The 24,493-nt window shown below is 43.0% G+C and overlaps 2 protein-coding genes across 9 annotated transcripts in view; both read left to right on the forward strand.

Annotated features, from left to right (window-relative positions):
* Window positions 1-23,507, forward strand: part of STX2 (syntaxin 2) — a 271,361-nt gene extending 247,854 nt beyond the window's left edge. For both annotated transcript variants that reach the window (XR_011561135.1, XR_011561134.1), the window contains one exon: window positions 23,418-23,507. The gene's annotated coding sequence lies outside the window, so the exon portion shown is untranslated. The remainder of the gene's footprint in view (window positions 1-23,417) is intronic.
* The window catches only part of RIMBP2 (RIMS binding protein 2), a 222,023-nt gene that overhangs the window by 70,932 nt on the left and 126,598 nt on the right, over window positions 1-24,493 (forward strand). For all 7 annotated transcript variants that reach the window (XM_070769344.1, XM_070769342.1, XM_070769346.1 and 4 more), the window contains exon 2: window positions 23,418-23,507. In XM_070769344.1, coding sequence (XP_070625445.1) covers window positions 23,418-23,507 — 90 coding nt within the window. The remainder of the gene's footprint in view (window positions 1-23,417; window positions 23,508-24,493) is intronic.

A 24,493-nucleotide genomic window follows, 5' to 3' on the forward strand; every position in this document is an offset into this window, starting at 1 on the left:
GTTTCTTAATCTTTGGCTGGAGAAAGAAAGTCAACAGAAAGAAACAAGGAGTGACTCAGGTGTGTCCTGGGAGGGGACCAGACTCTGTTCCAGGAGAAGGTGTCATATTAAAGCTGTTCTGTGTTTGTGCTGCTTATTTATTTCTTTACAAGCTTTGTGGAATTTTCTTCTTCCCACCAAGTCACTGTGTTGAGAACAGAACTAAGTCCTTTTTGATGAACCCCAAATCCTGTGGCTTTTTGTTTTGCTACAATATCATAAACTAGAGAAGAATAATGACATAGAATATAACCTTTTAACACCTGTATAAAAGAATTAAAACAGCCATGCTCTCACATGCCTGTGCTGGTGATAAAGTGACGTCTATTGCTAATGCAGAGATAGGGGTCATTAGCTTAAAAGAAGGGTTTTTCATAGGGCTTTAGAAATAATATGTCCCTTTTCTGCTATTGATGTGATATTTGATGGTTATTCTATTTTTTTTGTTTTTTTTTTTAAAGTTCAGAATTGCTTGAAATCTTTTTAAAAAACTTATCTGTTTATTTATTTTGGCTGCATCAGGTCTTCAGTTTCAGCATGCTGGATCTTCGTTATTGCATAGGGCTTCTCTCTAGTTGTGGCAAGCGGGCTCGGTAGTTGTGGTGTATGGGCTTAGTTGCCCCACGGTATGTGGGATCTTAGTTCCCTGACCAGGGATTTGACCTGTGTCCCCTGCATTGGAAGAAAGATTCTTAGCCACTGGACTAACAAGGAAGTCCCCAGGGCCCCTGTATGGCCACCATTGTTCTCTCTGCTGTTACCCTTTCAGACCACGGAGCCAGCAGGCAGAGTGACCCTGATGCAGGCTGCAGATATTACAAATTATATTTTAGGAGAATAGTTTGTGGCTTACAAAAATCGTTGCAACATTGTAAGTTTTGAAACACTGCATGCAATGTAGTCTTAATTTTGCAAAAATAAAAAGACATGAATATTTAGTAATAACTATCTGAGAGAAAAAATTGTGGAGAGTAAGTAACGTAAAGTGAAGAGTGGTATTTCTGAGTGGGGACAATGCAGCTGATTTTTCTTTTCTATAGTTTCAAGATCTCTTAAATACTTTGCAATGAAGTTTATTACTTTCAAAAGAAAAATTGTATAGAATATACAAAAGTATATAAATATATGATGTATGTGCTAAGTTGCTTCAGTCATGCCCAGCTCTTGGTGACCCCATGGACTGTAGCCTGCAGGCTCCTCTGGGCTCCTCTGTCCATGGGATTCTCCAGGCAAGAATACTGGAGTGGGTTAGCCATTGCCTTCTGCAGGGGATCTTCCCGACCCAGGGACCGAACCTGCATTTCTTGAGGGTCTCGAAGGCAGATTCTTTACTGCTGAAACACCGGTGATGCCCTATTAATATATGATATATGTATTTGTATGTGTTAAAATGTGTATTTAATGCCTCTGCTCTCTATCTTCATGTCTATAGGTCTTCAAAGAAAATAACTCATTTTTGCAATTATATTTTGCCTTCATGTTTATCCAGGCTTCCCTGGTAGCTCAGCTGGTAAAGAATCTGCCTGCAATGCAGGAGACTCCGGTTCGATTCCTGGGTTAGGAAGATCCCATGGAGAAGGGATAGGCTACCCACTCCATTATTCTGGCCTGGGGAATTCCATGGACTGTATAGTCCATGGGCTTGCAAAGAGTCGGACAGGACTGAGCAACTTTCACCCCTACTTTCATTTGCCACTTCCTTCCAGTGCCTCCTCTACTGGGGAGGCTGGGAAATGTAGTTTTCCATCTTTCAGCCTGAGCCTTACAGACTTACACAGAGTACTGAAGACTAAACACAAGGTCTTTAGGGTCTATAGAAAGGATCCAGGCACTGTAGAAAGACAGTCAGACATATCCTCATTTCATCATCAACACCCTGAGAGATGGAAAAGGGAAATGGCATCAACTCCATTCTATACGTGAAGAAATGATATGTTCACTAGTCCATGCCCTCCCACAGATTTGTGATGGCTCAAGGTCCAAACACCAAGTACCCAGCTTCACAGGGGTGTTTTAACAGATTAATAAAGAATAATGACAGAGCAGACCATGATTTCCCCTTCTTTCGAAGCATCTTTATAAATCAGTTTTGTTCCTACTTAACAACAGAAAGGCCATTTCCCTTTTTCAAAAAAAAAAAAAAAAAAAATCCCATAGGAAACCCTGGGGTCCAAGTGGATGAAACTTTGTCTTTGAGATCAAATAGCATTAGTGAAGTCAAATTATGCTCTGGAGTCACAAGGAAGCTATGGAGAGCAGACATCTATTTGGGCCTGGTGATTGGGGTTGTAGAATGTGATTGTCACGCAGAGTGAATCCTTTCTGACAACAGGATTATTCCTTTAATAATTCTTTGAGAACATGAAGTTCAAGAACTCTTCTTCATCCACCACCCTCTGTTCTCAAATTCAATTTGCTATTTTCTTTTTCAGCAGCAGGATTATGTGTGTTTTCAAAAGCAAGAGATTAAGCAGATACCCTATGATAAAAATTGTTGTCAGGTTTGGGTAGAGAATTGATGGCCGTGGTTTGAAGTTTAGAGACGTGGCTTCACGGAAAATGTGCCTGTGCGGGGGTCCCTGACCATCCTGCAGCCCTTGGTCACTTCCTCTCTCTTCATCCCTAAATCAACCCACCCTCTTATCTCTGACCAAATGCACTAACCTCCAGTGGGTCTACCTGGTCCCTCCCTTAACCCCCACTTCCCATTCTTCCCTGTTCATCCTCTTCTAGGTGATCCTTCTAAACCTATGGTAGGTGTTGCCACTCCCTGGCTCTCAACCCTTTAAGGCTTTCCATCCACCTTTGAGTAAAACCCCAGCTCCTGCCATAGTCTACACCTGGCTGCCAACACTTTCCCTATTGTCTGTCCTGGTGCTGCTCCTGGGGACTCTTCACTTGCTGGCACTGTTGCTGAAAGCTCAGCCTCTGTTCACCGGTGCCAAATTGGATCTTGGAGACAGGGTTTTGGGTGAAGTAGAAAAGAATACTTTTATTGTTTTGTCAGGCAAAGAGGGCCACAGTAGGGCTAATGGCTCAAAACTGTATCCCAACCCAGAGGGATTTTGTGGGGAATTTTATAACAATGATTTAAGGGCAGGCTTGCTGATAAGGAGGACTTCCCTGGTGGCTCAGATGGTAAAGTGTCCGCCTGCAATGCAGGAGACCTGAGTTCAATCCCTGGGCCAGGAAAATCTCCTGGAGAAGAAAATGGCAACCCACTCCAGTATTCTTGCATGGAAAATCCCTTGGATGGAGAAGCCTGGTAGGCTACAGTCCATGGGGGTCACAAAGAGTCAGACACAACTGAGCAACTTCATTTTCACTTTCACTTTTGCTGATGAGGATCAGGATGTGTGCAGGGCCAGCACTTCTTTAATCTGGCCTCAGGTGGTCTCTTGATGAACTTCTTGAGGTTATCAAATTGTGATCTTCTCTGGAATGAAGAATGTTAACATCTTCCATTGGTTGGGGTTTCAGTATCTGTGAAAGAGCTCAAAGACATTGTGTTTATCCCTTGAAGGATATTCCAATGAATAGTCAGGACTGATTTCCTTTAGGATTGACTGGTTTGATCTCCATGAAGTCCAAGGAACTCTCAAGAGTCTTCCCTAACACCAAAGTTCAAAAGCGTCAGTTCTTTAGCGCTTAGCTTTCTTTATGGTCCAGCTCTCACATCCATACATGACTACTTGAAAACCCATAGCTTTGACTAGACAGACCTTTGTTGGCAAAGTAATGTCTCTATTTTTTAATATGCTGTCTAGGTTGGTCATAGCTCTTCTTCCCAGCAGCAAGCAACTGAGTGACTGAACTGAACTGATCCCTTGCAGGGGAACCAGGACCTTGTCCCAAGACTGCACTCATCATTCCATTGCTCAGTCGTGTCTGACTCTTTGTGACCTCATGGACTGCAGCACACCAAGCTTCCCTGTCCTTCACCATCTCCAGGAACTTGCTCAAAGTCATGTCCATTGAGTCAGTGATGCCATCCAACCACCTCATCCTTTGTCGTCCCCTTCTCCTGTCTCCAATCTTTCTCGGCATCAGGGTCTTTTCCAATGAGTCAGTGGTGCATCCTCTCCCTTCCCTGATTAGGAAGGCTTCCATGTCCAGGAGTCCCACAGGGTCCTGCTCAATTTCATCACCTCTGCTTGGATGTCCTTCCCCAAGATGTCCACCCTGCTCCCTCACTGCGTTTAGGTCTCTGCTTAGACACCTCTTCTCAGAGCCACTTTCCCTGACCACATTTTCTAGAAATCTCTATTTCCTTCTTTATTTCTCTATGTAGCATTCAGAGAATACTGTATAGCTTCTTGAACAACAGGAGTCTGAACCATGTGGATATGGAGGGAATGTGTGTAAGGAAGGACAACTATAATTTTCATGTGGATTTTCCACGGCGTGGAGGGTCAGTGCCCCAACCCTGAATTGTTCAAGGGTTAATGGTAAGGAAACAAAAAAACCCATACAACAATAGATGTATGTTATATTTACAAAAATCTCTATCATTATAGATCTTTGGGGAGAATATACATATATTCTGCTCACTGTTTATGAATCTCTGGTGTCCTAGATCTCATTCCATTGGACATGATAGCATCTCTGAGTCACAGATATCATGCAGTGCCATGCACAATTGAACTGCTTCTGAAAAAAAAAATCATTTTGTAAATGAGTTAGCATGACTGTGTTCCAATAAATCTTTATTCACAAAAATGGGAGGCAAGCTGGATTTGGCTTTGGGGCATGGTTTGCTGACTCCTGGTCTAGAAAGTCACAGAAGGTAAATGATCACCAGCTGCAGAGAGTCTGCAGGGTCACAGGCACGCCCTCCCCTTTTATCACCCCGCAGCTCACCCTGCATGGCCCCCTCCTTACTTGGCACTACAGCATGGTGGCCCCACATGATCTCTTGACAACAAGATAGAAGAAGAATGGGAGGGAGAAGCCAAGTTTGTCACCGCCTTTGACTCAAGAGCATGTAAAATCAGTTGGGTTCTCAGCTGCCTGTAACGCTTGTGACTCACTCTATTGATGCAAATCCTGTAAAATCTATTTTTCCACTTTGGAAAATGTGCTTGCTTACTATAGTGCAGACATTCAAAAGCTCAAGTGTGTAGACTCCGGCTTGGAGGGTGACACAGAGGGGATGCTTTCACAGCAGTCTGTGCTAATGTGCATGCGGCCTTAGTGCCCTGCTTGGCAGGGGAGAGGGTGGCCAGTTCAGAGGATGGGCTCTGAATGCATGGATGGAGGTTCGGCTCTCACACGAACCAGCAGTGTGAGCTCCCTTAAGTCATCTGATCTCTCTGAGCTGCAGCTTCCTAAGGAGCTCAGGGATGAATAAGGACACTTAAGACTAAAGGTAAAAAGAAGCGTGGATGTTAATGACTAAGTGTGGCCATATGGAAATATAGACCCAGGATTGTCAGTCTCTCATTTTTCTCACCAGAAAATGTAAATATTCATTTTTAAATGTTTAATTTCCAAGTTTTAAATGTGGATGACTATTTAGATAACTTGGGTCACATAAAAACATTTTGGGGCAATTTCACTCATATGATGCCATTTTGAATAATCTCCCTCGTATAATCCCGAGAAATCCTGAGGCTTTCCCCTCCACATGGAAGGATTCTACAGGCATGCATTTTGCTTTTGTCAGCTCTTGGAGGCTAGTGATCCTGCACGAGTGAAAAGGGATTTGTTGATATCTTATCTGGAGAGAAACAGAGTAAGAGCAAATATGCTTGAAACTAGCAAGACTCTTACCTTGAGCCCAGCCTGAGCAAAAGGGGAAGTTTAAAAAATGATCTGGGCTTAGCTTAGAGCACAGACATGGCCCTGTAATGACTTCTCCATGCCAGACAGGGAAGCGATCTCATTTAAAGAAATCAGGATGCTTCTGCTGTTCCCTGAGGCTGGGGAATTTGTGATAGGAAAAGATTTTCTTTTGCAAATTTGAGATACACCATATGTGTTATACAGCCTCGATTGAGAATTCTGCACAGGGACATCAGAAACTTACACTTGTTTTCTTTTTCATGTCTACCGGGATCTTTCACATGAGCTGTTTATTTCAATCTTCCCAATAACCTTGCAAGGGTATATGGGTCTTGATGCTCATTTCTACAGATGAGGCAGGGAAACGGAGAGGTTAAATAATTTGCTGACAGCAATACAGCTGGCTGGTGGGGGTGCTGAGGGGCTCCGAGGTCAAGTCTCAGTCTGCTTTTTCTGTATCTCCACTAACTTCATACTTCGGATGTGATTCCTTCTTCCTAGTCCAGCATCCTACAACCTGCATCACCAGTGTCAAATGGGATTCATGGAAGATAAGTCTACCCCTAGGAATGTCAGTTACAGAAGCAGAAGGCAAAACTTTTAGGAGCAAAGTCAGTAAGGTAAACCATACTCTCCTATCTGCCCTGGAGTATTCCATGGACCAATTCCAACATTTGCAAATACACAACTACAGCTGACATCATTTGTAGCTACAACTGGGCACAGATTGCCTTGGTGGTATCTCATTGCTCTGTTCCAGGATCCCACTCAGGACTCCACAACTGCATCTAGTCATCCTGCTTTCTTAAGTCTACTCAGATTTCTGACAGTTTCTCAGAATCTTAGAATGTCCCCAGTTTGGGATTTTCTCACAATTAGATTGTCATTATAGGTTTTTGGAGAAAGTGCAACAGAGATGAAGTACCTTTCTTATTTCCTCACATCAAGGGGCTTATGATGTCAATATGATGACGTTCTCACAATGTGACTGTGATATGACCTTGATCTCTTGGTTAAGATGGTGTCTTCCAGGTTCTTCCACTGAAAAGTTGCTGTTCTTCTCTAAGCATATTCTGAAATGCATTCTCTGGAAGCAAGTCTCTAAAGCCCAGTCCATACTCAAGAGGAGGGTAATTAAGCTCTATTCTGGAATTTTATTTGATTTTAGTAAACTTCAAAATGAAACAGCCAAATGTGGCTGGTGGCTACCATATTGGACTTCAGTAGTGGAGATGGACTGGGGGTTAGATTATTGCCAAAGTCAGCCAATTCATAAATAGCCCAAATAAATGAAAGTCCAGATGCAATCATGTAATTGGAGTGTGCTTGTGAATTTTTTAAAAATTTAATTCAAGTAAAGTTAAGTTACAATGTTGTATTAATTTCTTCTGTACAGCAAAGTGACTCAGTTATACATATATATTCTTTTTCATATTCTTTTCCATTTCGGTTCCTCATGGGATATTGAATAGAGTTCCCTGTGTTATACAGTAAGACCTTGTTGTTTTTCCATTCTATACATGCTGGTTTGCCTCTGCTAATCCCAAATTCCCAGTCCATCCCTCTCCCGCCCCGTCCCCCTTGGCAACCATAAGTCTGTGAGTCTATTTCATAGATATGTTGGTTTGTGTTGTAGTTTAGATTCCACATATAAGTGGTATCTGTGGTATTTTTCTTTCTCTTTCTGACTTACTTCACTTAGTATGGTATTTTCTAGGTCTATCCACGTTGCTGCAAATGGCTTTATTTCATTCTTTCTTATCCATTGTATATGTATATCACATCTTTCTTTATCCAGTCATTGTCCATGGATATTTAGGTTGCTTCCTTATTTTGGCTATTGTGAATAGTGCTGCTATGAACATTTGGGGCGCATGTATCCGTTTGAAGTATAGTTTTATTCGAATATATGCCCAGGAGTGGGATTGCTGGGTCATCTGGTAGTTCTATTTGTAGTTTTTGAGGAACATTCATATTATTTTCCAGAGTGGCTGTACCAATTTACATTCCCATCAATGGTGTAGGAGGGTCCCATGATTGTGAATTTTTTGATGCTTAAATAGAATTCTCAAGCCGTTCTGGGAACCACTCTCAGAGGAGGATTCATAAAATCAAGCAAGAGTTTGCTCTTTCTTCTTGAGCTTCTATTTTGAGATAAATTGAGTCAATCGTTATTAAGTATAGGGACTAGAAGTGTCAACCTATTCTGGGAACACCTTCATTTCTGAAGGCAGTAACCACGGGGTGCTTTTTTGATCAAAATAATGTCTATGGGTGAGAACCCCACTCCAGTTCCAGAAACCATTTTCCCTCTCTCCTCTTCATGTCTATCCCCTCTTCATGCCTCTCCCTCCCTCCCTATCTCTCTTTCTCTAATACACACCCCTATTTCTGTCAATTATTTGTGTTCATTTATATAAAATTAGCAGGCAGGCAAAACAATTAGTGGTTACCTTTGGGGAGAATCTTGATTGGGAGAAGGCAGGAGAGAAATTTTGGAGCTACTGAAAAGTTCTGTTTCTTGATCTGAGCTATGATTGTGCTGATATGTGCACTTTGTAAAAAGTAACAGAGCTGTACACCTATGATTTGTGCGATTTTGTGTGTACATGTATGCTTTGCGTGTGTGCTAAGTTGCTTCAGTCATGTACAGTTCTTTTTGACCCAATGGACTATAGCCTGCCAGGCTCCTCTGTCCATGGGATTCTCCAGGCAAGAATACTGGAGTGGGTTGCCATTCCTTCTCCAGAGGAATCTTCCCAACCTAGGGGTCAAACTTGTGTCTCTTATGTCTCCTGCCTCAGGCGGGATCACCACCTGGGAAGCATGTGTGTGTTTCACTTCAGGCTAAAAATCTTCTCTATCCATCTATTGATGGAAACCTCATTAACTTTTTATACTGAAGAATGTGTGCGTTTTACTTCAAGCTAAAAAGTTAATGAAGTACCCATCAACAGATGGATGGAAAAAGAAGATGTGGTATACACACAATGAAATAGTACTCAGCCGTAATAAAGAAGGAAACCTTGCCATTTGTGGCAAGATGGATGAACCTGCTAAGTGAAATAAATCAGTTAGGGGAAGACAAATACTGTATGATTTCACTTATATATGAAATTCAAAAAAAAAATAAATGAACAAAACAAAATAAAAAGAGACTCACAGATACAGAGAACAAATGGGTGGTTGCCAGAAGGGTGGGGGTTTGGAAGTTGGATGCAATAGATGAGGGAGATGAGGTACAAGCATCCAGTTATAAAATAACTAAGTCACAGGGACGTGATGTGCATGTAGGGAATAGAGGTGGCAATACCATAAGAACTTTGTGTCGTGACAGATCATAACCTATCCTGTTTCAGTGATTATTTCACAATGCATAAAAATATCAAATCACTATGCTATACATTTGAAACTAATATAATACTAATATATTATATATTATATATATATAATATATATAATACTAATATATTATATAATATAAATATAATATTTATAAAATAAAATGAAAGGCTAACTTAAAAATATCTGAAACATCCAGGAACTTCCCTGGTGGTCTAGTGGTTAAGATTCTACACTTCCACTGCCGGGGACAAAGGTTCAGTGCTTGGTTAAGGAATTAAGATCCTGCATGCTTCACAGCATGGCCAAAAAAAAAAAAAAAACCACAAACAAACAAACAAAAAAACAGAAACAATGAGAGGAAAAGGAATTTTGTCTGTTTTCTACAATAATAGATATAACACAATGTGAACAAAAGACATTTAAACCTAAACTCAAATATATATTTTTGAACACCTAGAGGTCCCTCAGTCTTAAGGCAAATCTAGTTAATAATCAATCAGAGTGGTCAGTCTCTGGGGGTGGAACTTGATCTTACTGTGTGACTGGCTATTCAGTTTGCCCAAGTTATACTCTGACTCTGCCTGGTTGGACCAGTTTGCAGCATCACTATTTCCATTTGCTCATATAACTCAAAACTTCCCATGATCAGGAATTTGAAATGAGATGAAGGAAAGAAAGCCTCTAGATTGGCAGGAGTTTAGGACGCCAAGCTCTTGAGGAAGTGGTGCCAATTTGTAACAATAATAATAAACTATCCCTTGAAAAATCAAAAGCTTCTTTAAAAAGACACATATATATTTTTTATTGCTGTGTTCTTTGTAGAAGGATCCTAGGCAGCTCATCTTTTATATTAACAAAGTTCTGATAACTTGTCCTTCTAATTACAAGCTGGTAAGTTCTGTGCTCAAATGTGATGTTCCATCCGTGGGTAAAACCCTTGATATGATTTCCTGGAACACATTTTTCTCTATTTGGTTCTTTTTTTATTCTTAATTGCCTATTAGATAAATATTTTAATTACAGGCCATCCTTAACTCCTTGGAAGGAAAGTTATGACCAACCTAGATAGCATATTCAAAAGCAAAGACATTACTTTGCCAACAAAGGTCCGTCTAGTCAAGGCTATGGTTTTTCCTGTGGTCATGTATGGATGTGAGAGTTGGACTGTGAAGAAGGCTGAGCGCCGAAGAATTGATGCTTTTGAACTGTGGTGTTGGAGAAGACTCTTGAGAGTACGTACCTTGGACTGCAAGGAGATCCAACCAATCCATTCTGAAGGAGATCAGCCCTGGGATTTCTTTGGAAGGAATGATGCTGAAGCTGAAACTCCAGTACTTTGGCCACCTCATGCGAAGAGTTGACTCATTGGGAAAGACTCTGATGCTGGGAGGGACTGGGGGCAAGAGGAGAAGGGGACGACAGAGGATGAGATGGCTGGATGACATCACTGACTCGATGGACGTGAGTCTCAGTGAACTCTGGGAGTTGGTGATGGGCAGGGAGGCCTGGCGTGCTGCGATTCATGGGGTCGCAAAGAGTCGGACACGACTGAGCGACTGAACTGATCTGATCTTTAACTTCTTTGAGGGGAGTAGGTGGGATATAGTTTTTAAATTCTTATACATTGTGTGCCCTGAACAAGCCTATGGAAGCATTGCATTTTATGCAGGGATTTGGTTCTAAATTCAGCAGGTTATCCCGAAGTCATGTATAGAAAAAGTGTCTCTGAAAGTCCCTTTGGCAGGAGCAGGTCTCAGCTTTTTCCTCTAGCACTGGTGGAGTCTGCTGCTTGTTGGTTGGGGACCAAATGCAGCATTGTTTGCATCTAGGAGACCAGTTGTCTGAAGTGGCTCTCCATGAGGGAGATACTCTTCCAACAGGAGAACCTCATGGAGAAATGATTGGGGAATAACCTTTCTTCTCTCATGGCACTTCAGGTTCTGTTGCTGGAGGGATTGGTGACAAATTTTTTAAAGTTGAGGGTTTACCTATTTTTTATATTTCATATCAGACACATACAGTATGTGACCTTTCATGTCTGGCTTCTTTCACTTACATGCTGTTTTTGAGGTTCATCCCCCTTGTAGTGTATGTCAGTGCTTCATTCCTTTTTATGGCTGAATGATACGCTGTTCACTGGAGAGACTGCATTTCGTTTATGTGTCCATCTCTCTGAGTTGTTTTCACGTTTTGGGCATTGTGAATAGCGCTGCTGTGAACATATATGTACAAGGATTTCTTTGAACATCTGTTTTCAATTCTTTTGGGTATATATCTTTGTTGTTGTTGTTCAGTTGCTAAGTCATGTCCAACTCTTTGTGACTCTATGAACTGCAGCACAGCAGACTTCTCTGTCCTTCAGTATCTCCAAGAGGTTGCTCAAACTCATGTCCATGGAGTTAGTGATTCCATCCAACCATCTCAATCTCTGTCGCCACCTTCTCCTACTACTTTCAGTCTTTCCCAGCATCAGGGTCTTTTCCAGTGAGTTGGCTCTTTGCATCAGGTGGCCAAAGTATTAGAGCTTCAGGTTCAGCATCAGTCCTTCCAATTAATATTCAGGGTTGCTTTCCTTTAGGATTGACTGATTTGATCTCCTTGCTGTCCAAGGGACTCTCAAGAGTCTTCTCCAGCACCACAATTTGAAAGCTTCGATTCTTTGGCTCTCAGCTTTCTTTATGGTCCAACTCTCCCATCCACACATGACTACTGGAAAAACCATAGCTTTCAGTTCAGTTCAGTCACTCAGTCATGTCCAGCTCTTTTTGACCCCATGAACCGCAGCACGCCAGGCCTCCCTGTCCATCACCAAGTCCCGGAGTTCACCCAAACTCATGTCCATCGAGTCGGTGATGCCATCCAACCATCTCCTCCTCTGTCGTCCCCTTCTCCTCCTGCAGAATTACTGGGTTATATGATAGTTCTGTTTAAACTTCCTTCCTGTAGTCATCCATAGGTGGAATGGATCCTGAACAAAAGCATTTTGGTTTAACATTCAGGCAGAGGGGCAGGGTTCCCTGAGGCAGGCCATTATGTATGAACAGTATCCAATTAGTGAACAAAAACAATGGGAAGCAAAAGTTAAAGTAAAAGAAACAGATCCAACATGGAGTCAAAATTGGCTCTCTTCTGTAACACAATCCCACCATTTTTGGTAGAGAAGAGCTATCTTTGGAGGCAGCCTGGGTTCTGATGATAGTGACCAAAGGGAACCAAGCATCAATTTCACTAAATTTATTTTTAACAAACATTAGTAGGACCAAGCCCACATTGTTGTGGTGGTTTAGTTGCTAAGTTGTGTCTAACTCTTGTGACCCCAGGGACTGTAGCCAGCCAGGCTCCTCTGTCCATAGGATTTTCCAGGCTAAAATACTGGAGTGGGTTGCCATTTCCTTCTCCAGGGGATCTTCCTGACCCAGGGATTGAACCTGGGTCTCCTGCACTGAAGGCAGATTCTTTACCAACTGAGCTACCAGGGAAGCCCTAGCACATTGTAGGTACTTATAAATTAATGAAATACAATTACTGAGAGAAGCCTTTTTTCAAATGCAAATGTTTCTCTAGGTCATGAACTTACATTAGAACCTGCTTAGTGTGTTATATTTTTCCATTTCAGCTGGTCTCTAACCTATATTAGAAAAATAGCTTTTAAATGGCACAGTATGCTTCTCTGTAATTGCATTATTGGCATATGGACGATGCCTGAATAGCAAACAGGTCAAGGAATTGCATGTATCATAGTGAAAGCAAATGCACATTTATGGATTTTTCTGAATGCAGAAGGGGACTTGGAGATGCAGATTTGTCTCTCCCTGCCCTGAATCCCAGAGCATTATAGGAAAACAGAGGCAGCCCCTTTATTGGCAAAACAATTGGTCACATTCAAATTGCCCTTTACAGATTGCAAAATGTGCTTATATGCATTATCTCTTAAAAAATTATCTTGGAGTATAGTTGATTTACAATGCTGTGTTAGTTTCAGGTGTACAGCAAAGTGACTCATTTATATATATACATATATCCACTCTTTTTTAGATTCTTTCCCCATATGTAGGCCAATACAAAGTCTTGAGTAGAATTGCCTGTTCTATACAGAAGTTTCTTATTAGTTATCTATTTTGTATCTCATTTATATTGCCAGGAATGCACAGAGCATTAAAGAATTTTCCCAGAAACACACTTGGTATATGTTAGAATTAGGTAGCAAACCCAGGCCCTCTGAATTCCAACGTTTTCTCCAAAGCCTGTGATGACTTCGAGAGCTGTCCTGAGTCTTGACCACAGGGAGCAGGAATGGGGCTTAGCAATGGTCAAGACCCTGGACAGGAGCAGAGGAAACTCCTTCCACTCTGTATTTATCCCCTCCTCCTTTCCTTGCGGCTCTCACCCTAGGCTCACTGTCGTACACTCCTGTTCCCTTTCTTGCCTTTCTCTTTTCCAATCACTTCATCTTCCCTGCCCATGCCTTTAGCCTAGAACCACTCAGGAAGACCATTCAGAAAGAAAAATATTATCAAGCATATCCCAGTGTTGATTTTAATTGTTTTTTTACTATATATTATTATAATTGATGATTACATCATTCTTACATAATATGATTTTATTAGACTTGCACATTACACAACATAGTCTTTAGTATATTTGAACATAATATGATTATATATTTATAATTGATAATGTAATTACATGTGCCCAGTGATAAAACTAGTTTATAAATGTTTACAGCTTTTCTAAACCATAAAGCCAACATGAATGAACAGATTAGAAAGAAACAAATGAGTGAAGACAATAAATTTCAAGATCCAAACTTATTGTAACTTAATGTGTCAGACGATACTATCTTACTTACACTGAATTTTTTGGTAAGTATAATGCCCTTTGACAGTTGCCTGAAAGTTGATTCAACGTTCCTACTGCTGATCCCTTTCAAACTCCTACAAAATCTTTGATTCTTAAGCACACATGAAGGTGTGTGGCTTTCACTGTGCATGAAAACATCATTTACATGATCTTGGGGCAGTCAAGATGGTAATTCTTCAAGTCAGTGCAGGCACACACACACACACTCACTTACACACTAACAAATGCAGACATGAAAATTTAGCATGGGGACTTCCCTGGTGGCCCCGTGGCTAGGACTCCAGGCTCCCAATGCAGGGTGCTTGGGTTCAATCCCTGATCAGGGAACTAGATCCACATGCTGCAACCGAGTCTACATGCCACAGCTAAGACCCAACACTGCCAAATAAATAAATAATAAATATTTTTTTAAAATTCAGTACTGAGTGGTAAGGAGGCATGAAATATGCTCATATTTATTCTTTTCGGATTTCACAGAAATAAAAAAAAATACCATTTTTTTTTCATAGACCACCCGCAAGACTGTATTTGGGGCCCGGAGCCCGAGGAACACTGTCCCAGGTCTCTCAGAATCCCCACTCCTCCCAACTGGAGGCCTTTCTGAGCCCATTGACAGCTCTCAGGACCAGGAAAGCTGCAGGACCTTGTTCTTCAGAAAAAGAATGTGGGGTTTTGGGGGTGCAGGGATCAGTGTGGTGCAGTGCTCATGAGCATCCCCACCTGGGCTCAAATCTCGCCACCTGCTACGTAGAGGCTACTTATTCAGGTTACTTAACTCTTGGCGCCTTAGTTCCCGTGTGCACCAAGCGGGAATAGCAATGTCCCCCTCACAGGGATGTTATGAGAATTGGATGAGCTTTTAGAAAGAAGAAGAAGAAAGCAAAGGGCTTAGATCAGCTCCCAGTTCAGAGTAGAAGCTCCATGAATTGCAGCTGCAGCGAAATTGAATGTTCATTCATCTCTCCTCAAGTGCTCTCATCCCCAAAGTGCTTTGTGATCCTCTCCCACCCCTTGCCATTTCCCAGTGTGCCTGTTTTCATCTCCTGCTGCTTGCGTGAGCATGACTGCCTGCAGCTGTAACTGGATTTCCCTGGAGGGTCTATCCCCTCCAACATCCATTTACTTGCAGTGGAAAGATGGAGTCGCTGGTTTTTGTTACCTCCCATACTGCTGCTTCCAAAGCCTGTATCTTCACTTTCCCGTGGTCGCCCGTGTCCCTAGGAGGTTCATCTTTGTCTCACTCCTCCTTTTCAACCCAGTGTTCTTTCAAGAACTATCACCCCTCAGTTTCTGGACCTCTTTCTTTCCCATCAGTCACAAGGTGACCTCTGCTAGTCCCTCCTCAGCACCTCTTTTTATTTTTATTTTATTTAAAAATTTTTAAAAACTTAAAAAAATTGAATATAGTTTAAAGTGATACAGTTAAATATATATATATATATATTCTTTTTCAGATGCGTTTCCATTATAGGTTATTATAAGATATTGAATATAGTTCCCTGTGCTGTATAGTAGATCTGTGTTGTTTTCTATTCATACATTTATTGTCGTTCAGTAGCTCAGTCCTGTCTGACTCTTTGCAACCTCATAGACTGTAGCCCACCAGGTTCCTCTGTCCAAGGGATTTTCCAAGAAAGAATACTGGAGTGGGTTTCTATTTCCTTCTTCAGGGCATCTTCCTGACCCAGGGATCAAACTTATGTCTCCTGCGTCTCCTGCATTAGCAGGCAGATCTTTACCACTGAGCTACTGGTGTGTAAAGGTTAATCCCAAGTTTGTCCCTCTCTATCTTTCCCCTTCATTAACCATAAGTTTTTTTTCTGTGTCTGTGAGTCTGCTTCTGTTTTATAAGTTTATTCATATCATTTTTTTGATTTAGGTCATACCTGAATGGTCTAGTGGTTTTCCCTACTTTCTTCAATTTAAGTCTGGATTTGGCAATAAGGAGTTCATGGTCTGAGCCACAGTCAGCTCCTGGTCTTGTTTTTGTTGACTGTAAAGAGCTTCTACATCTTTGGCTGCAAAGAATATAATCAATCTGATTTCGGTGTTGACCATCTGGTGATGTCCATGTGTAGAATCTTCTCTTGTGTTGTTGGAAGAGGGTGTTTGCTATGACCAGTGCATTTTCTTGGCAAAACTCTATTAGTTTTTGCCCTGCTTCATTCCGTATTCCAAGGCCAAATTTGCCTGTTACTCCAGGTGTTTCTTGATTTCCTACTTTTGCATTCCAGTCCCCTATAATGAAAAGGACATCTTTTTGGAGTGTGAGTTCTAAAAGGTCTCGTAGGTCTTCATAGAACCATTCAACTTCAGCTTCTTCAGCGTTACTGGTTGGGGCATAGACTTGGATTACTGTGATATTGAATGGTTTGCCTTGGAAACGAACAGAGATCATTCTGTCGTTTTTGAGATTGCATCCAAGTAGTGCATTTCAGACTCTTTTGTTGACCATGATGGCTACTCCATTTCTTAACAGTGGAAGTGAGAAATAGATTTAAGATCCTAGATCTGATAGATAGAGTGCCTGATGAGCTATGGAATGAGGTTCGTGACATTGTACAGGAGACAGGGATCAAGACCATCCCCATGGAAAAGAAATGCAAAAAAGCAAAATGGCTGTCTGGGGAGGCCTTACAAATAGCTGTGAAAAGAAGAGAAGCGAAAAGCAAAGGAGAAAAGGAAAGATGTAAACATCTGAATGCAGAGTTCCAAAGAATAGCAAGAAGAGATAAGAAAGCCTTCTTCAGCGATCAAGGCAAAGAAATAGAGGAAAACAACAGAATGGGAAAGACTAGAGATCTCTTCAAGAAAATCAGAGATACCAAAGGAACATTTCATGCAAAGATGGGCTCGATAAAGGACAGAAATGGTATGGACCTAACAGAAGCAAAAGATATTAAGAAGAGATGGCAAGAGTACACAGAAGAACTGTACAAAAAAGATCTTCACGACCCAGATAATCACGATAGTGTGACCACTGACCTAGAGCCAGACATCCTGGAATGTGAAGTCAAGTGGGCCTTAGAAAGCATCACTACGAACAAAGCTAGTGGAGGTGATGGAATTACAGTTGAGCTGTTCCAGGTCCTGAAAGATGATGCTGTGAAAGTGCTGCACTCAATATGCCAGCAAATTTGGAAAACTCAGCAGTGGCCACAGGACTGGAAAAGGTCAGTTTTCATTCCAATCCCAAAGAAAGGCAATGCCAAAGAATGCTCAAACTATCGCACAATTACACTCATCTCACATGCTAGTAAGGTAATGCTTAAAATTCTCCAAGCCAGGCTTCAGCAATATGTGAACTGTGAACTTCCTGATGTTCAAGCTGGTTTTAGAAAAGGCAGAGGAACCAGAGATCAAATTGCCAACATCCATTGGATCATCGAAAAAGCAAGAGCATTTTCAGAAAAACATCTATTTCTGCTTTATTGACTATGCCAAAGCCTTTGACTGTGTGGATCACAATAAACTGTGGAAAATTCTGAAAGAGATGGGAATACCAGACCACCTGATCTGCCTCTTGAGAAATTTGTATGCAGGTCAGGAAGCAACAGTTAGAACTGGACATGGAGCAACAGCCTGGTTCCAAATAGGAAAGGGAGTACGTCAAGGCTGTATATTGTCACCCTATTTATTTAACTTATATGCAGAGTACATCATGAGAAATGCTGGGCTGGAAGAAACACAAGCTGGAATCAAGATTGCCGGGAGAAATATCAATAACCTCAGATATGCAGATGACACCACCCTTATGGCAGAAAGTGAAGAGGAACTAAAAAGCCTCTTGATGAAGGTGAAAGTGGAGAGTGAAAAAGTTGGCTTAAAGCTCAACATTCAGAAAACTAAGATCATGGCATCCAGTCCCATCACTTCATGGGAAATAGATGGGGAAACAGTGGAAAGAGTGTCAGACTTTATTTTTCTGGGCTCCAAAATCACTGCAGATGATGACTGCAGCCATGAAATTAAAAGACACTTACTCCTTGGAAGGAAAGTTATGACCAACCTAGATAGCATATTGAAAAGCAAAGACATTACTTTGCCCACAAAGGTCCATCTAGTCAAGGCTATGGTTTTTCCAGTGGTCATGTATGGATGTGAGAGTTGGACTGTGAAGGAGGCTGAGCACCAAAGAATTGATGCTTTTCAACTGTGGTGTTGGAGAAGACCCTTGAGAGTCCCTTGGACTGCAAGGAGATCCAACCAGTCCATTCTGAAGGAGATCAGCCCTGGGATTTCTTTGGAAGGACTGATGCTAAAGCTGAAACTCCAGTCCTTTGGCCACCTGATGTGAAGAGTTGACTCATTGGAAAAGACTCTGATGCTGGGAGGGATTGGGGTCAAGAAGAGAAGGGGATGACAGAGGATGAGATGGCTGAATCGCATCACTGACTCGATGACATGAGTCTGAGTGAACTCCGGGAGTTGGTGATGGGCAGGGAGGCCTGGCGTGCTGCGATTCATGGGGTCACAAAGAGTCGGACACGACTGAGCAACTGATCTGATCTGATCATTTTTTTAAGATTCCACATATAAGTGATATCATATGATATTTGACTTTTTCTTTCTGACTTACTTCATTTAGTATAATAGTCTCTAGGTCCATCCATATTGCTGGAAATGGCATTATTACATTCTTTTTTATGGCTAAGTAATATTCCACTGTACATATGTACCACATCTTTATCCACTCATCTATCAATGGACATTTAGGTTGCTTCCATGGTTTGACTATTATAAATAGTGCTTATTTGAACATTGTGGTGCATGTATCTTTCTGAATCACAGTTTTCTCCAGATATATGTCCAGTAGTGCAATTGATGGATCATGCATGGTGAGTCTATTTTTAGTTTTTTTAAGGACATCCACACTGTCTTCCATAGTGGCTGCACCAATTTACATCCCCACCAACAGTGTAGAAAGGTTCTCTCTCAGCACCTCTCCTGGAGGTCATGGGAAACACTTTCAGTGCCTCAACCACTAAACATCTTTGGTCCTCACCTGGCTTGGGCAACAATTGATGCTCAGGACCCTCATTGTCAAGTTTGTGGTTCCTTAGCGTCTAGGACATCACACACTTGTCTCCCATCACTCCTGACCATCCCTTTGCAGGAGCCTCTTCTTCAGCCTGTTCTAACATCTCTGTTTCTCTCACTCTGTCCTGGGTCCTCCCTTTAGTCTCACTGGCAGTTTGCACTTAATCTGCACTCAGGCTTCAGGGGTCATTGGCCTCAGAATTCTTCAGCTCAGATGCCAGAGCTCTCTTATCAGCCTGCTGGGAGTTCGTCCTAACCTCAAAATGTTTATCTGCAAAGTGGAAATAAATACCGTGCCCTTTTCTATCTGTGGTTAGGGATAACTAGATTCAACAAACTGTGCGTTTTGATTCCTACAGGGTAGACCCTGTCTCATGCATCCACTGTTTGGTGAATCCTAAGCCCTCTTACCTGGATGGCTTTAAATGTAAAGTATCCAAGATCCAGTCTGCTCCCAACATGATGCTAAGAGTCTCCCAAGGACAGGGAAGCTGGACCATTTCCCAGGAAGCGAACAGTTACACAGAGGCTGGTTTTCCTCTCTTCACAATCATTATTTCAGGTCAAGAAGATGGAGCTTAGAGGGTGATTTCATACAGCTGGTGCTCGGAAAGTTCTTTGTTATCACAGTCCTGGTGATGCATGAGTCACTGGCTTTGCATCTCCAGGCAGTGGGCGTGTGCTGTCAGATTCAATTCCTGGGTCCTCGGATGTGCCCAGTAGTCAACAGTGTCAAACCCCCAGCACAGGAAATGCCAGAGGGGCACAGATCACTCTGTGGCAGGGAGGTGAGTGTGCACACCTGTGATCTGGACGCTGGTGTGACCGGCCGCCTTTACCCTGGGCTGTGAAAAGCCTCGTTACTCAGCAGGAATGTCAGATTATATTAAGTCCACCCCATCCTCCTCCTCCTCCTCCTTCTCCTGTGAATTGTCATAGCTCGTGCACCCGCGCCTGTTGGCGAGTCTCATTTTGTCGTGTTGCAACTAAAAGCCCACATCTTTGGGGGGCCTTCTGGTCTCAAGCATGCGACCAGTATGTAAGGTGTTCTATCTCTTGCTTAGCGGCCCTTCCTTGGTGGTGCTGATTAATCCAGAAAGGCTAGATTTCATTGGAGCGGTGACAGCTTCCCCGGGTGGGCAGCTCTGGTCCTGCACGGTGTCAATGATGAAAGCTTCCAGGGTAAGTCTTCCTGCTTCTCAGCATCTTCATGGGACTGGAAGCCTGAGCAGTAGGCATTTTCTGGATTTTCCCCTAAGCAATCCAAGAAACATGCATGTCTGAGGAGCATCCGTGCCCTGTTACTCTGAGGGGTGGGGAGAACCAATGTCTGCTGTCACTGCGGCATTGAGGGCGAGGCCACATGTGTCCCCCTGCCCCATGCCCACCTCTAGGGTTTTTCAGGGCTAAATGACAAGACTGGATAAATGAGATGCTATAATTTGGCAGGTGAATCACATAGTCCGTGTAGCTCCAGTGGCATCTTTCTTCACTCTTCTCTGGGCTTTTACCTGGACATGTTGGGTGCTGAATAGGTTCTTTCAGCATCACTGTGTGAGGGGGTTTGGCCTCTGCTAAACTGTTTGCGGTGGAGCAGAGAATTGTTTGGCGTTGAGTTTGCTTCTCAGCAGCTCTTTCTGTTCCTAGTTCCTTGAGGTGGGAGAACCGGTACAGTAAGTGGTACCCCAATGCAGTGGTCCAATGCAGATTCATGCTTGGACCAATTCGGGGGAAGAGATGGCCATGTACACCCCTCCCTCCCCTTTTACCTGGTGATATTGTGGATCGGTGCTTCCTGGACTGGATTTAGATCCTGGGCTTTTTTCTCTTGAAGATTGATTGCATCAGGTTAAGCAGCTGACCTTGAATCACTGAGATGGAGTAGAGATGAAATTGATGAATGCCACTTTCCTACAACCACTAGAAAACGATGAAAGAGCCAGCCCTGCTTCTCTTCCCAATGTTGCCTTCTTGCAGTCCACTCTTCCAGGGGAGGGGCAGAGGAAGGTGGTGGCAGGAATTGAGTGGGTGGTTATGGCAGATTGTGGAAGGTGTGCAGAGAGCGGTGCCTCCAGCAGGGAAGGTGACCCTTGCTTGAGCTGCCATCGTGTGCAGGGAAATGCTCAGTACTCTAGGAGAACCATCCCATTTAGTCCTCCCAATGGCTGCTGAGTAGGTGCTTTCACATCCTTCCATCTTAGAGAGTGTAGAGATACCAGGCAACCTGCCTGAGGTCATAGGGCTTACACGTGAACCAGCTCGAGTTTGTATTTAGGCAGAATGACTTCAGGACTGACATTTTAACCCCTCCTTAAAGTTTTTCCTGGGGTCTTCCCTGGCTGTCCAGTGGTGAAGACCTCACCTTCCAATGCAGGGGGTATGGGTTCAATCCCCGGCCTGGAGTTAAGATCCCACATGACTCATGGCCAAAAACCCAAGACATAAAATAGAAGCAATATTGTAACAAATTCAATACAAGCTTTAAAAATGGCCCATGTTAAAAAAAGTCTTTAAAAAATAATATAATAATATCAACTCCTGCTTTAAAAAAACATGAGTTTCTCCTGTAATTCTCTGAGACATGGCTGCCTTTATTTCACCTTGGGGTATCCAAGACTTCCAAGGTCAAGAGTGAGGGGTGTGGGTGAATGTACCTATTCCTTGTGATTGCCAGTGGTTCTCATGTGGGATATCCCACAATGTCTCCAGGTCCCCCAAGGAGCCAGCAGGGGATTACATTGTGGTTGCTTTACGTAAGAAAGGGGGAAATGAATTTATGCCTTTGGGAACATCTCAGAGGAGGGAAGCAGTTTCTCATAGGCTGGGGATCATTGTTCTCCAGAACCAAACACAGAAGATACCATAAGGGGAGGAGACTGTAATGACTCTGGCCTAGGGTAAGGGGCTTGACTGAAATATAGAACCTGAAAACAGCAGGAGGACCCTTTCTCCTTGTGGGAGGTGTCTGTAACCCTATGGTTCCTGTTTCTTTCTTATTGTGAGTGTGAATGAGCCCGAGTTCAGACCTCTTGAAGTATTACAGAGGAGATTCCCAAGTCAATTCAGATGTGGGTGATCCCCAGATAGGAACTCTCTTAGGAGATGAACAGAGAACACACTTGAAGAATCAAGCAAAGAAACCTGCAGACATGATTGCATGTGGCTATTGCTGTCACCTCCCACCGTGGGACACTAACTGTCCCTGTTGCTTCTTCCTTGTGCTTTTTAACGGGTGTCATTCTTTATCTTTGTGAGAACCCTCAACTTGCTCACTGATGCGTCATTTTCAGATCACTTCATTATTTTTATTTCTTCTGGAGTCAGTTCATCCCGGTTACTGGTTTTGTTAAATCTGTTTAGCAGTGTGAGTTTTCTTTCTGTGTTTTGGAATTTCTGTTTTCAGACTCATCTCTTTTGGGAGATTTTTACCCCCTATCTCTCTCTCCTTGTCTGTGCTCACTCTCTGCTCTTGTCTTCCTTCTTTGTCATTCTGTACCATCCCATGGGTGCTCCTGGTCTTGAATTGGGTTCTGTTGTTGGTAGCTCAGAGTTCCTGCACAGGTGATGCCACTGAGCCAGTGGGTCTGGTCTCCCTGCCTCTCCACTGCACTACCTTGTCTGTTCCAGAGCTCTGGTCAGCCTCCTTTGGGAGTTGGGGACTTGACCTCAGCCTTGGTTCAGGCAGTACCTTGGCTCAAGTCTCTAGCCTCAGGTAGGACACTTTCACTTCTTCATAGCCTAAAATAATTGGACTCCTAATTTTCTCTACCTGGAAAATTAGGCAGAGGAGAGAACTCAGAATTTTCTGGACTCAGAATCCAGCGAGTCCCAGGAGTTCCACTCTTGACATGTGCTCCAGCCTTCCATAGTCCTCATAGATTTTTTTTTTTTTTTTTTGCCTTCTTTTTGAGCAAGACAAACCTCTAAGTGTTTTCTGTATTGTTTATTATGGCGATATGTTTGGAGCAGTGCTTGTGAGGAAAGGGGGCAGGTCAGAGCTTGACATAACTCCAGATGAAGAGCAGTTCCGTTGCCTCTTTAGGACACAAGAGTGCAGTGCAGGTCAGCACACAGTGTATCAGATGTGATTTATCTTCTGGACACTTCACTACAGGCTTTATAGAAATTATTTTATTATCCACTCATAACATCATCATAAAGTATCACTCCTCCCGTTTTATAGACTCAGAAACTCATGGCTTGGAAAGAGGAAAAGAAATGCATCCCACGCCGCAAGGCTTGTGAATCACAGAATCACACCTAACCCCAATCTGATTTCAAATCAGAACCCTTCACCCCCATCTGTGTGCTACAATGCCATCTCACGATGCCCTTTCCTTTTGTTCTAGGAAAATGCACTTAAGGAAGCTGCCCAAGGAGACCATCGCCTGAGGCCCCATTATGCAGGCCTTCCCGCAAGGGCCCGCCAGCTCGACAAGGTAACTGGCCACCACCATCAACAGGCCACTGGGAGCTGGGGTGTCAGGGAGGAGCCCAGGGAAGGTGGAAGGGGATGACTCACTGAACTCCACCCAAACGAGAGTGGCTGGGACCCTGGTTACACCTCTTCTATTTCATCATGTGGCCACTGCACAAAGCCCTAGAGAAATGTTTCATTTGCTGTCTGCTAGGCATCCCCACGTAGAGGTCTATTCAGTCACAAAGGGGCCAGAACAAAACTTGCCATGTCCTCTCCACCAAACCATTGCCTCTCCTAGTTTTTCTCATCCCAGTAAATGGCCATCCCTCCAACTGCTCAGGCCTAGATGCTCTGAGTGGTCCTTTATGCTTCCTTTACACCTCACTCTCTGACAGCCCCCAGCCCTCCCATTTCCAACCCCACTGTGTCCCACAAGCACAGGCTGCCATTTTCTCCTGCCTGAATGGTGAAACAGTCTCCTAATTGGCCTGTCTACCTCCCTTCTTCATGTCCTACAATCAGTTTCCAGCATGATCTAGAGTGATCCTGTGACTCAAACCAGACTACGTTGCTCCTCGGAGTAAAAACCTTCTCCCAAAATAACAACAAAACTCCTCCCTGTGGCTGCCGTCTTGCTCAGCCTTGTCATCTGCCTCTCCATCTTTGATTCCTGAAGTTCTGTTCACGCTGACCTTCTTTTTGCTCCTCCGACCACCAAGCTGGTCTCAGTGTGCCATGACTTTCTCTGCTTAGAACTCTGCTCCCTCCTTTTCAAACAGCCACCAGCCTCTTGCTCTTCATGGTCAGTTGCCTCCTCGCTAGACCTTCACTGCCTCCAGCTACCCATCCCCTTCCTTTAATTATGTGGCTCCCCTCAGCTTTTATCTTCTTGTGTGTCTCATCACTTTGTTGATTGATCACATCTTCACTTATGTGTCTGTCTGTCCACCCTGCAATAATGTCAGCTCCTAGGTAGCAGAGGTCTTTGCCATCTTATTCATCACA

Source organism: Bos indicus, chromosome 17 (assembly GCF_029378745.1).
Source record: "Bos indicus isolate NIAB-ARS_2022 breed Sahiwal x Tharparkar chromosome 17, NIAB-ARS_B.indTharparkar_mat_pri_1.0, whole genome shotgun sequence".
NCBI classification, from domain to species: domain Eukaryota; kingdom Metazoa; phylum Chordata; class Mammalia; order Artiodactyla; family Bovidae; genus Bos; species Bos indicus.